Source organism: Neltuma alba, unplaced genomic scaffold (genome assembly GCF_004799145.2).
Source record: "Neltuma alba isolate B1F8T4 unplaced genomic scaffold, ASM479914v2 tig00012805_pilon, whole genome shotgun sequence".
NCBI lineage: Eukaryota > Viridiplantae > Streptophyta > Magnoliopsida > Fabales > Fabaceae > Neltuma > Neltuma alba.
In genome coordinates, this window is record NW_021637202.1 from 40,444 (window position 1) to 53,493 (window position 13,050).

Consider the following 13,050-nt stretch of genomic DNA (forward strand, 5'->3'; position numbering starts at 1 on the left):
CAAGATAGTCCTTCTAATAATGATAGTTCTAACCAACACACTTAATTAGTAAGGATATTTTAGAAATCACAACACTTATTTGTTACAAATAACTAACTTAACTTACTTCCTTAATCTCCTTAAATTAGTCAACTGGGTTTTATAATTAGAATCGGAGGTAGTATTTCAATATTTTTTTTTATTTACTACTCCTCCGGTCCTAATTATAAGACCCAATTGACTTATTTGAGGAGATTAAGGAAGTAAGTTAAGTTGGTTATTTATAATAAATAAGTGTTGTTATTCCTAAAATATCCTTGCTAATTAAGTATATTGGCTAAAACTATCATTATTAGAAGGATTATCTTGGAAAAAAATACATAAATATAAGAGAGAAAATGGATTGGGTCTTATAATTAGGACCAAATAAAAAGTCAAATTGGGTCTTATAATAAGGATCGAAGGAGTATCAAATTAGACTATGAGAAATTCAAAAGAGACGCGAGAGCAAGGCTCTTCTAATGGATAGATTCCTTATAAAAGGTATCTAACCAGCCAGTGAATAATTTGATCACTCTTTGCAAGATAACTAAGCATATAGTCAATGATGGGCTTGTTCTTCCCATGTGAGCTTTAACTTAGGTTTTAATGAACAAATTTTGAGTTTTATTTCATTTTATTTTAAATTAAATGGCCAGCCTCGTATCCAGCAAGCTCCGCCACGCCTTCAAACAACTAACGCCACACCTCGACGCGCTCCGTCTGAGCGTGAGATTTTGTTGCTCTCTGTTCACAGACTCGTACAAGTTCTCTCCCTCAGACCAACTAACAACGGAGACGTTTCTGTTTGGATTTATGCTCTCGCCGAGCAAATTTCTGGGTTTTGCCTTGTCAAAACCCTTGATTCGTCCCCATTCTTCCAAGGTATTGTTAGCCTACTTCTTGTGGATTATTTTCCATGTTTTTTTTAGCTCTTCTGAAATATACTTGCTATTTTCGTTGTTTTCATTTTTAGCTCTTCTTCTCTGCAGATTCGTCCTTCTCTTTTCCGCTGTTTTGTTTTCTTCGCAGTATTCATTTGTATTTTTAGATTGTGGCTCTTTTCTTATCGTAATTTTGTAAAAATATATGATCTTCTTCATTCAAATTTGCATTTTGGTTGGAATTGTTTGTTTTCAAGAGGCGCTCTTGATTCCCTCCTTGTTAATGCGCACAATGCATATAGCAAGAGCCATCATTCGCTATTTGTGTGCCTTTATCATGCTCTGACTTGCTTCTTTACGTCAAATTTGTGTCATATGGATCTCTCTATTGTTAATTTTTCCGTTTTTAGGATCACTTGCGTTATTTACGGAAAAAAAATTAAACAATTTATTTGTATTACTAATGCTATTTATGACAACTACGCATTTTGGATTTGGTGGGATTTTTTTTTTTTTTTTTGGTTTATTAATAATTTGCCTGAGACCTTACCGGTTGTATATGAACAGGTAGAAAATATTGTAGTAGTGGGGTTTGATTTATGTATTAAATAATGCAGAATATATTATACTTTGAATTATTTGCACTGATATCCCTCTCCCTCATTTTAGTTTCACATGCTTCTGGATTATGGCGTGCGATTTATAAGCCACATTCTGACATTGGAACACTTGAATCATCAGTGCAGCCATGAAAAATTATAGATCTATGTTTGTTAAGGGTGCAAAAAAGGCCTGAGAGATCAAATACACTTTTTCAGTTTATGTATAATGCTCATAGTTTTTCTTAATCTATGAAATTTAAAACTGAGAAACATAGTACTTTTTTAGCCAAAATTCTCTTTGTTTGGCCATCAAGATAGTAGTTCTCTTAAAATCTGTTGATATTGTTGTTTTACTTTACTTGTCGTAATATTATGAGATTTTATTTGAAAGTTTACTTTTGACATGGTTATGAGAATATATTTGTTTCATGATTTGAAAATTGCATTTTACATTGAAAAAAATCTTTGTTCATGGAATCATTTTATCTTCCCTCTTACATAAGCATACTGATCACATTCACAATTCAGAGTTTATGATTTGTCACAACTCATAAAGCCAAATGGTTGAATCAGATGTAGTCTAAATCATATAAAAACTAGATAACTAATTTACAAAAATCAAGGAAATTAGTTAAGTTAGCTGTAACAAATTAATGTTGTTTTTCCTAAAATGTCCTTGTTAATAATGAGCACTGAAAATATCCTTTGATGAAAACTTCTTAACATATGCAATCACTATAGGGGTTACTTGGGGAGAAATGTATAGATATTGGAGACAAAGTGAATTAGGGTCTTATATTTAGGACCAAATTAAATTTTCCAGTAGCTCTTATATTAAGAACCAGAGGTAATATGTTTTATAATGAGTCTCATATCCACTTATATCAATTGATGGCTGACAATTTGGGAATTCAAGCTAATATGGCAGAATAGCATCAATTTTACAATTTAGATATGCGTGAAGACAATTGGTTCGTAAGTGGTGTCTATTTCTCTTATAAAGAAAGCAAAGAAAGAAGCTACTTGAAATTATTTCAAAGCTTCGTTACAAACAAATTATATAACTACTGAGCTTATTTATGACTTATGTTTAAGTACCTTTCTCAACTCTTGGGGTTGGATTTACTATCTTGCGTGTTTTATGCATGTTATATGGATGTACGTATGCCATATCTTATACTTCAAACTATGTTTGATTTTTTTATTCATTTTATGATTTGGTACATTTTACAATTCTCAATTTATTAATATGCCTTTTGCTTTGTGATATGTGTCATGATTAACTACAATGATGCTGATGATACCATTTCTTTGTTGGTTAGATGAGGACCATTCGCCTATAGTGTTTAGCACTTTCAAATGGATTTAGAAGAAAAGTTCCTTGTTAAAGGTATGTGTTTTAGCTTCTCATTGAGTTTTTTCTTTCAGTGGTTACCATAATTTTCCTCTTATTTGTTGTCTATGTGATTTTGAGTCTGTGTTAGCTGCAGTAATCTTAATATGCATATGATGTTGATCTTTTTAACCAGCGAAGCATGTTTTAGCAAAGTCGGAATTTGGGAAAGATGAATAGCTGATCCTATATGTTTCTTGTCACCATATGATTTGTGTCTGATGGATGTGTTATTTCACCAGTGGCAAATATGCTATTGCTCATTCCAAAATATGTGGAAACAAACACGCAGTTTCTTCTTCATTGTCTTTCATAACAATGATGCTTTCGGTCCGCTTTCTAGCATAAATATTGGAAAGTAATTATACCATCTATAGCCTGGTGATGACCTGTGGACTACTTTTGCAAGAAAAAGTCCAGGGTGAAGAATTTGTGTAATGTGGTAAAATAGAACTGTACAATGACATGATTGAAAAGCTGCCCTTGATGGCTCCAATTGCTATTTCAAACAAGCCCTAAATGTGCTGTATGACATTTATGTACATTTAAGAGTCAACAATATCAGAATAAGTTTGTGAGTGTTTTGTTTGGTGTAAGTTGTAAGGTATCTCTGAGGGAAATAAAGCGAAATTATGTGGCACGGAAGCTTCTGTATTCAATATATTTTTATCAATGAACTGGTTGATGATAAAGATGTCTGCAAATCCTATCTTTCAGTTTTTCATCGACAGGGTATTTGCTGATATTTTCTGCTCATTATACCTCGCAAAAGATTGTACTGTGCATAATTTCCTTTTTGATGTTTGGGATAGCAGAGTTAATCCATCCATTTTTCACACTTGGGGCACAATGATATAAATATTGACTAGTAAATAATGTTCCTTTTTTATTATATGAAACATAAATGCATTAAAGTGTTCTGTTTTGGATAGAGTATAATTATAAAGATTGAAGGAGGCATATCCTTCCAATTGAAGTATATATCGCTGAATTTAATTGGTATTATAAATGCTGAGGAGTGGCTTGACTGACTGTTGAGTCTAGGGGTGCCATATTAGGATAAAATAATGAACTACCAATACAGGCCAGTGATTATATGTAATGATTGACATTTAATCTCTATAACTATTTATACAGGATGAAAGCAAGGTGTATGATCCCATGGGATGTAAATATAAATGCATCAATTGAGTAGGCCTGTCAGCAGATCTTGTTTTCACCGAAATGTGGCATCGGATTTCAAGCTATCAGATGAAATTAGTACTAGTTGTGTTGGCATGTATCTTACCTTGCAAACCATTAACATGGCCATATCATCTCTTTTGGTAATGCACACTTGTAATAAAAAATTGATTAAATTTTAATTGGAACAAATTTCTTCGATATTCCTCTCGTGAATCTTTAGTTATCATTCTGTTAATCATGTCCATAAAAATGCTGTTTGGAAGTGAAACTGATTTTTACTGAGTCATATATTTTAAAAGTAGTGTACAATATGCATTTCAATCATGAGACTATCAAATTTTAATTGAGACTTGTTGACATCCATTTTTGATTTATCCAAATTTGGCATGAAAGATGAAGATGATGATTTCTTATACTTCAGTAGCTGGATTGATGAAAATCGCAATCCTTGATAAGTAGTTGAATGGTGTAATTATGTAAAGTTTTATACCGTGTCAATTGAGATGTATATGATAGTTATATAAGGAAGCTCAAGCACGTGTGCGTATGTGTGCGTGTAGATCCTAGTATATATAAAGGGCTCTGCGTAACCCTAGCAGCCTGGTGTTGGCATTGGCCGCTCTAGGAGTCACTACATCATTTGGTATGAAAATGATCTCCTAGTGCCCAATCTTTCAAGATATCTGTTCTCTTTTTCAGGGTAGGGACGATTTGGTGTTTGAGGTATTCATTTTCCCCATCTCAATTTCCTCAACAGTCTCTTCTCTGTTAAATCTTCTCAGTATTAGAATTATTTTGGAATGCTTTTTGTGTATGTTTGCGTGCTGCTTTATCGATCTCCGCTATGCATGCGTGAGTGCTTGGTCCATGTGTATATAGAGAAGATTTAATCCTTTATTATTTTAAATGTTTTGTGAAGATCATTTTAGATATAATCCCAATGAACCCAAGATAGTTTGTGATAGTTATGCCTCTTTTTCTGGTATAACTTATGATCTGGCTTTATTTTTTTTCCTGCTTAAGATTTGTGCAATTGTACTGGAGAACCTTGATTTCAGGCGTTTCCCTTGTTGTTTATTCAATACCACGATACTTGTTTTACATTGTTGTTTGGAATGTTTCCCGTTGAATGATTTCGTTTGATGTACTTTGGCACTAGCATCTGCTCACGCGTGGAAATTTTACTATTTAATCAGAGGTGCGATTGATGTATATTTTTGCTTTTAATGTGATGAAAATGTTTAAAAACTATGATTGGCCAGTAATTGGGAGTTTCAGAGAAAATTGTTGATTTTTAATCAGTCGTTTTGATCCATAACACCAAAGGTCAAAACAGATTCGCGTGACTGTATTCAGATAATATGAGCAAATGCTTTAGTTCTTTTAAAATTTGCACATGAAATATGTGTTAAAGGTCCTGTTCCACATCAAATTCTCATTTGATTCCCGGCTTCCATTCCCATAAGTGCTATTCTGTAATTTATTTTCATTCCTGGGGAGTGGAGGGATATGAGATGGGTTATTCTGCATTTTGATTTATCTGATTCGGGGAGCTTCTGTGTATGTTTCGTGGGGTTCCCCTTCCTCGTCCTTCAGTCATCAATGAGGCAAGTAAGACAGTCAAGACGTGCTTACAACAGCTTTCCGTGGTGTCATCCTTCATCTTAACTATGCATAGGCTTGTGCAGCATGTTTTTCTTTAGATTAAGCTCCTTGTGTTAATATGAGGCTTTATAACGAAATTATTTTAGCTTCCAAGAATTCTTATAGATTCTTATTGACTTGCTGATCAATTACCTTCCTTATGTTACCACATGTCGCTAGTGGAGATAGGGCAAGATTCCCTGTCACATGCATAGATCCAGTGCTGGTGTTGTAGCAATTGCTGCTTAATGCATGCATTATGCTTGGGTAGATGAATAACCTGCCATAGTTAGTTCCAGTTGTATTCTTAGCTAACCCATCTCCTAGTTCTATGTATATGCGGTATTCTAAGGGTAATGAATGCTCTGGATTCTGTATAGGGTAAATGATGTCTGTTAGACAGACAGAGATTATGCCAAGAGAAGCAGTTTGACTTCAGATTTTATATCAACTATGCAAAAAGCAAAATCATGATTTCATTTATTGAATGAAACTTGATTGGCAATTTTGTATCTAATCTTTAGAGTTACTTTTATCTCCTATCAATCATGCTTGTAGGTCTTATTTTCAGCATATTTTTCTCCTGTTGTAGACATTACTCCATGAGAAGCCCATTTAGAAATCTAAAGCTCTCAGAGTTCAATTAATTTATTTGAACAATGGTACTTAATAGAATTAATATTAATCACGTGTTGCTGATTGACAAACCCATGAGAGTTCTTTCTCCATTTGGTTGTATTATATGCTTCCCTGGTTTCTAAGTAATGGCTTATTATTGTTGGATGGTTGCTTTATATGAAATTAGTTGAATTACCGTTGATTTGTTTGGTGTCCTTGGTGAGACTCTGAATTTTAGAACAGTTTCTCTTATATGTTTTGGAGTATTGGGGGGAACAAGATGGAAAATCATTGTGGCAATTCATAGTCTTTACTGTGCTTTGATGTCTTTAGCTTGAACGAGTGATATTCATGGAATCATGGGTCTCTCCTTGTCCTTAGGATTCTTAATGGGATGCGAATATGTTGGCAGTTTCTCTTTCTTTCAGGAACTTTTTTTTCCCTTTTATCCCAAATCCCCAGTCTTAAAAAAAAAGAAAAAAAAAAAGAAAGAAAGTTAGATGAAGTTTTGTAAGAGGCTGACAATATCATGGTGGGACCTAAACTTAATCTTATCATTTATTGCATGCATTGTTGATACATGAAGTAATGTGCTGTCCATTATTTCTGTTCAGTTGATTCAGGCCTGTCTGTGACTGATTAGTTTTGTGTGCGTGTGCGTGTGCGTGTGTGTGTGTGTGTGTTTTTTTTTTTTCAGTTCAACTTTCCTTCTATTTCCATATGATACTTATTTTGAAGTTGGCTGTTATTGGTGTTCAGTTTCTGGTGTTCAAAGCCTTTCTTCCAGTGTGCAAAGCACTCCGGAAAAAAATGGTCATTCAGATGATGCTTCAAGAAGCCCTGAACTCCTTCAAGAGTTCTTGAAATCTGGTCCTAAGAAGGAACTTCTTCGAATGTGCTTTTATAAGGACAGAAAGAACATTTCATTAAAAAGAAAGATGCCAGAAACTAAGTCAACCAGTAAGGTTGTCAAGAAACAGGACAACAAAAAAGTTTCCACTGTCAGCAACCAGCCCTCTAGGAAGCAGCATAGGAAGAGCCAAAACCCTACAAGGCTCAGGCCAGTTCCTGACCAGCTTTCTGATTCTGGACATTCAGACTCCTGGATATGTAAAAACTCTGCTTGTAGAGCTTTTCTATCTGCAGAGGACAAATTTTGTAGAAGGTGCTCTTGCTGTATCTGTCACCTATTTGATAGTAATAAGGATCCTAGTCTTTGGTTAGTATGCTCATCTGAACCTGATGAAGGGGACTCCTGCGGGTTCTCTTGCCATATTGAGTGCGCCCTTCAACATGAAAAAGTGGGAGTCGTTGATCATGGGCAACTGATGCAACTAGATGGGGGCTATTGTTGTGCATCCTGTGGTAAAGTTACAGGGATACTTGGGTACGTATTTTACTACCTGTCAAGTTCTAAATGGTATATGCTACTTCAGTTCTTCCTACCACTTTGAAAAAGCTTCATTGATTTTTCGTAAGTTGTTACAAGCTTTGGGTTGCAGCTGCGAAATGCTTCTTGACCTTTATTCTTACACATAATTAAATGAAAGAATAAAATAATTGTTTTACTTATATCTCCTCTCCCCACTCCCTTCATCATTCACTGAACTTGCATGTTTTTGCAGCAGAAAGTATGCAAAAACTGCAGCTTTTGCTATCCTTGATTCACCTTTTCCCTGAGAAATGAATATCAATATAGCATGATGCCGTACCTTTTAATTTCATAGTGAGACAGATGACTGAGACATGATTTCATCATTTTTTATGTGCATGTTAACCAAATTTTCAGCTTTATGTTGAAGACATTGGCAATTCATTTTTAATGATGGCAGATGTTGGAAGAAGCAGCTAAATATGGCAAAAGATGCTCGGCGAGTTGATGTGCTCTGCTATAGGCTATATTTGAGTTACAAGCTGTTGGATGGGACTTCAAGGTTTAAAGAATTGCATGACTTTGTACTAGAGGCTAAAGCAAAGCTAGAAACAGAGGTTGGTCCAGTTAATGGGATTTCTGCAAAGATGGGGCGGGGCATTGTCAGCAGACTCTCTATTGCCAGTGAGGTGCAGAAACTCTGCTCTCTTGCTATTGAGAAAGCTGATGGGTGGCCTTCCGTTGTGAATCCAGATTCCATAGGTTGGAATTTATTCTTTTTTATTTCTTTTGTTCTTCTTACTTGACGAACAAGTTTCTTCATATGATATATGCTTTTTTAATTCTTTTCCCCCCCTTTTTTCCTTTTCTTTTCTTTTTTAAATAACTCAGATGGTTCACTTCCTCCTGCCTGCAAATTTGTTTTTGAAGAGGTGACAGCATCCACAGTCAAAATCATTTTGATTGACAAGTCCACTGCGTCTTCTAAGGACATCAAGGGCTACAAGCTGTGGTACTACAAGAGTAATGAGGAGTTGCTCGCAAACGATCCTGTTTGTGAGGTCCCAAATAATCAGAAGAGGATTCTGTTATCCAACCTCCAGCCGTCCACAGAATATACTTTTCGCATTATATCTTATTCCGGTAAGGGTCAGCTGGGTTATTCTGAAGCCAAGTGTTTCACCAAGAGCGCTGATCCTGCTAAAAAAGGTTCCTCTTTACTAATTGATTTAGGTCGTAAAAAAGAGAACATTGAAATTGGAGCCAGTTCATCGGGCTCAAAAACAGAGCCCAATCCTACAGTAGCAGATTCAGGATTTAAGGTTCGAGACCTTGGGAAAGTTGTGGGTCTTGCTTGGACTCAAGATCAAGGTCCCTTGGAAGGGTTTTGCAGTGTTGATAAGAAAAATTGCTGCAAAGAAACTGAAATGGTCAAGCCTAAAATTTCAGAAGAGCAGTTGCCTCCAGTTTCCCGGGGTCTTGATTTAAATGTTGTTTCAGTGCCTGATCTAAATGAAGAAATAGTCCCTCCTTTTGAGTCATCAAAGGATGAAGATAATGGCTGCACTTTGCAGAAGGCTGTTGAAGCAGACGATGATGCTGCTTCTCGGTATGCACAGAAAATCAGTTTAGCAAAATCGCATGGTAGTGGTGACTCCCATACCTGGATGAACGGGCCAACTGGAGAAGTTCCAACTGGTGACTCCCGCGTAGATGCATGCAAGAAAAGGGTAGCTAGCATTAATGAAGAGACACATGATTGCAATAGCACTTTGGCAAATGGCTCTCCTCTCAGAGTATCAGATGGTACATGCTCACTGGATGAAAACTATGAGTATTGTGTGAAAGTGTTTCGGTGGCTAGAATGTGAGGGTCACATCAAGCAGGAATTCCGGTTGAAGTTGTTAACATGGTTTAGTTTGAGGTCAACAGAACAGGAACGCAGGGTTGTCAACACCTTCATTCAAACTTTGCTTGATGATCCATGTAGTTTGGCAGGGCAACTGATTGACTCATTTTCTGATATCATATCCAACAAGAGGCCCAGAAATGCTTAGTGTAGTAAGATGTGACAGTAGGTTAAGGACTTGGAGTTCACAGAAGCGCTAATTGCTTTTTACACCCAGAAATTACCGTCTGATTGCCATTTCTTTCCATGTACAGGCATTTTTTACATTGACAACCTTTCAAAGAGGTTCATTTTTATTGCAGACATAACATATTCTGTCTAGCTGAAAGGATTTGCACCAACGATTGTAGTAACTCATTTTTACTGGGAAGGAGGCTCTTCGGGCGAGTTTCTGGATGAAGAAGGCATTTTGCTATTTTCTTAATTTCTGCAATTGTATTCAACTATGGATTTAGTCATGGAATATTTTAATGTTCAAATTTCTATTTAGTTTTATTTGAAGGAAATTGAGATGTGTTTATTTTAGTAGGTAAAGGATAAAGGTTGTCCTAATCCTTGGCATTATATTGACCTCAATCTTAAAAATTGAAATTGGTATAAGCAGGTTCTAAACTCATTGGCGTGACTGATTTAATTTATATCTTGTTTCTCCCTTGCTATGAACAGGTAAATGGAATTGCTGTCTCATCCATTTGAGTAGAAAGCAATGATGCTTCTCCTTTGTTTTTCTGTGGGCTTTCTTTGCCTGCTGATTCCCTCACAAGGTATTGAATATTTTTTTTATTTGTTTTTTTGGGCCAAACTAGCGTACGAAAGATCCTAAGTTGCCATGAATTGTAAATAATTAGTTGTCTATGCTAAGATACTATATCACGTTTCTTTGATGCTGGGTTAGCAGCAATGCCTACAAATAATATCAAATACTTTTGGGTCCTTTCTGAATTTTCCTAATTTAAATTGCATTCTGAAACTGGTAAGGGCTTGTTTGGATTGAGTTATAAGTAGCTTTTCAAACGTGATTTACGGAATACGAGGTAAGTATGTGAGGAGAGTTTTGTCTCGGCTTACGTGAACTTGTTTAAAAGCCCGTTTTGAACGGAGCTCCAAACAAGCTCTAAGTAATACAAGAAGCCACAATCCGTTTGCATTTGCAATTTGTTTTCTTAAAAATCCTTCCTATCTAGGGCTACATTTACTTCAAATACTGACCAACTGATGATTATAATTCTAAGTTGCCTCCGTGGAAAAGGAAACTTTCCAATTCAAATCTTCTAAATTTACAGAAGTTCATAGCCAAGGTGTACCAGAAAGAGATCGAGATTAAAAAAAAAGAAAATGGATGAATGTAATTATGGAATGTGGATCCCAGTGGCGGACCCAGAAAAAATAGGTAGCGGGGTGAGGCAGAATTGTTGTATAATATTAATATTAAATTTTTTAAAGAATATATGATAAAATTTATTAAATTAATATGAAAAATTACTAAAATTAAATACAAAATAAATAATGCACAATTACTTGTGAAGCTTAAATATACTTTATCATATTTTGTACATTTGTATATTTTTTTGATAATATATTTTTAAATGTATGGATTCATGTATTAGATTTTGAAAAGTTAAATAAGAGTAAATGAGATTTTCTTATGGGGGCACAAATGAAATATTTTTTTTATGGGTAAAGGGTTTTAGAAGTGAACTTTTAGGGTCTATATACAAAACTTAACTTTTTAGGGCTCGATTTGAAAATTATTTATTTTGTTCTTTCATATTATTGAGAAAAACATTCATACCCTTGCAAGCACAATGTACCTTCAATTATTGCTAGATCTCTCACATGAATAAAATCTTGTATCTCTTATTCCAAAACCATAGGTTCAGACATAAAATTTAAAAAAACACACACACACAATTTGTTTAATAATCTAAAATAACTTAAAAAATGAGCACTCTTGCGAAGACAATACTTGAATAAAAGATAATGGAGAAAAATAGAAAAAACTAAAAGAAAATAGAATGGGAGAATATAAAATTGAAATGTATGATTCGATTGTAATTTTTCATCCTCTTGTTTTACAAATTACTTTCACTTCACAATTTTTCAAATTGCAAGAACTTAAAAATGTAAATATGCATCATACTCATCATATGGGAGTCAAATAGGCTACTGTTAACTTGTGCAGTATCATTTTGGAAAGTGTATCTAAAGTCTAAACACGGCAATATTTCTATATATGCCCGAATAATCTAATAATATATATGTGTGTGTATATATATATATATATGATATTAGCAGGTCTTATAAATAGGTCAAATGAGTGTTTTGACTAACTTATTTTAAGTGATTTTGCTGGCATTTTTTCCCAAACCCTATAAACAGTAAAAGAATTTACCTAAATGCTAGAAGGGGGAAAATATTTACCAAAATGCTACATCAAAAATTGTTCTTCAGAAAAATAATTTTAAATTTTTGAAAAAGTCATTCACCTGAAAAATGATTTCTTCATCTGGCTTTTTTTTCCAAATAAAAAATTGAAATTGTTCTACAGAAGAACAATTTTAACACTGACACTTTTTTCAGTAAAAATTACAACTAAAAACCCACATCATTAACTTTGCCATCTCCTTCTTTCATTTTGAATTTTGATGAGAATTACAATTGACAACCCACTCCCCTCAGCATGTACTTTTTTTCCTTTTTTTTTATTAATATTTTCTGCAAAACATGAAAAAATATAAGAAAATTTTATAGGAAGATTATTTCTTATCTTGATAATTAAATTTAAAATTAATATATAAAATAAACTAAATAAATATAAAATCTACTTGCACTCTCTTTGATCTCAATATAAATCACTTCAACTAATTTCAAATAATTAAAAAATTGATATTCAAGTCAATAAATTTGTCTTAAAATAAAATTTTTTCAACTTTACCATATTAAATGAGGATTTGAAGGATGGAAAAAAAAGAGCCTTATTTAAATATTAATTCATTAGAACAAAAAATAACAGTTAACTCATTAAATTTGTTTTAAATTGAAATTTTTTAACTTTATCATATTAAATAAGGTTTTGATGGATGGAAAAAAATATATAAAAATACTTATTTAATTTAAGCACCAAATACATGGCAAAATTAACAAATCAATATTTTAGAGTGCATCCAACATCCTGAAATATTTTTTTTAAGTGAATTCAACATCTTGAAGTATTTTTTGGTGCATCTAGTATGTTAAAATATTTTTTTAAAATGCATCTAACACCATAAAATATCTCTTGGTGCATTTAGTACTAGGCAAAAAAATATTTTAGGATGTCTGATACACCTAAAAAATACTTTCAGATGCTAGTATACCACAAAATATTTTAAGATGCTGAATGCACATGAGAAAATATTTCGTAGTGCTGGATACATCTTAACCCT

The 13,050-nt window shown here is 33.9% G+C and overlaps 1 protein-coding gene across 2 annotated transcripts; it reads left to right on the top strand.

Moving 5' to 3' along the window:
• Positions 1 to 510: 510 nt before the first annotated feature.
• Positions 511 to 10,241, top strand: LOC114731122 (VIN3-like protein 1). 2 transcript variants are annotated; one of them, XM_028918242.1, is made up of 5 exons: positions 719 to 903; positions 2,827 to 2,894; positions 7,104 to 7,731; positions 8,177 to 8,478; positions 8,608 to 10,241. In XM_028918242.1, exons 2-5 carry the CDS (start codon positions 2,864 to 2,866, stop codon positions 9,771 to 9,773), a joined length of 2,127 nt encoding a protein of 708 aa, XP_028774075.1. In that variant the 5' UTR covers positions 719 to 903; positions 2,827 to 2,863; the 3' UTR covers positions 9,774 to 10,241. The 2 variants fall into 2 exon arrangements, with proteins under 2 accessions (XP_028774076.1, XP_028774075.1); XM_028918243.1 differs by lacking the exons at positions 719 to 903; positions 2,827 to 2,894 and adding an exon at positions 511 to 522 and having other exon boundaries at positions 7,262 to 7,731.
• The last annotated feature ends 2,809 nt before the right edge of the window (positions 10,242 to 13,050 follow it).

Coding starts and splice junctions, on each gene's coding strand:
- LOC114731122 (XM_028918242.1), top strand. CDS start 2,864: ATGGATTTAGAAGAAAAGTTCCTTGTTAAAG. Junction 2,895..7,103: donor AGAAAAGTTCCTTGTTAAAG/GTATGTGTTTTA, acceptor ATTGGTGTTCAG/TTTCTGGTGTTCAAAGCCTT. Junction 7,732..8,176: donor AAAGTTACAGGGATACTTGG/GTACGTATTTTA, acceptor TAATGATGGCAG/ATGTTGGAAGAAGCAGCTAA.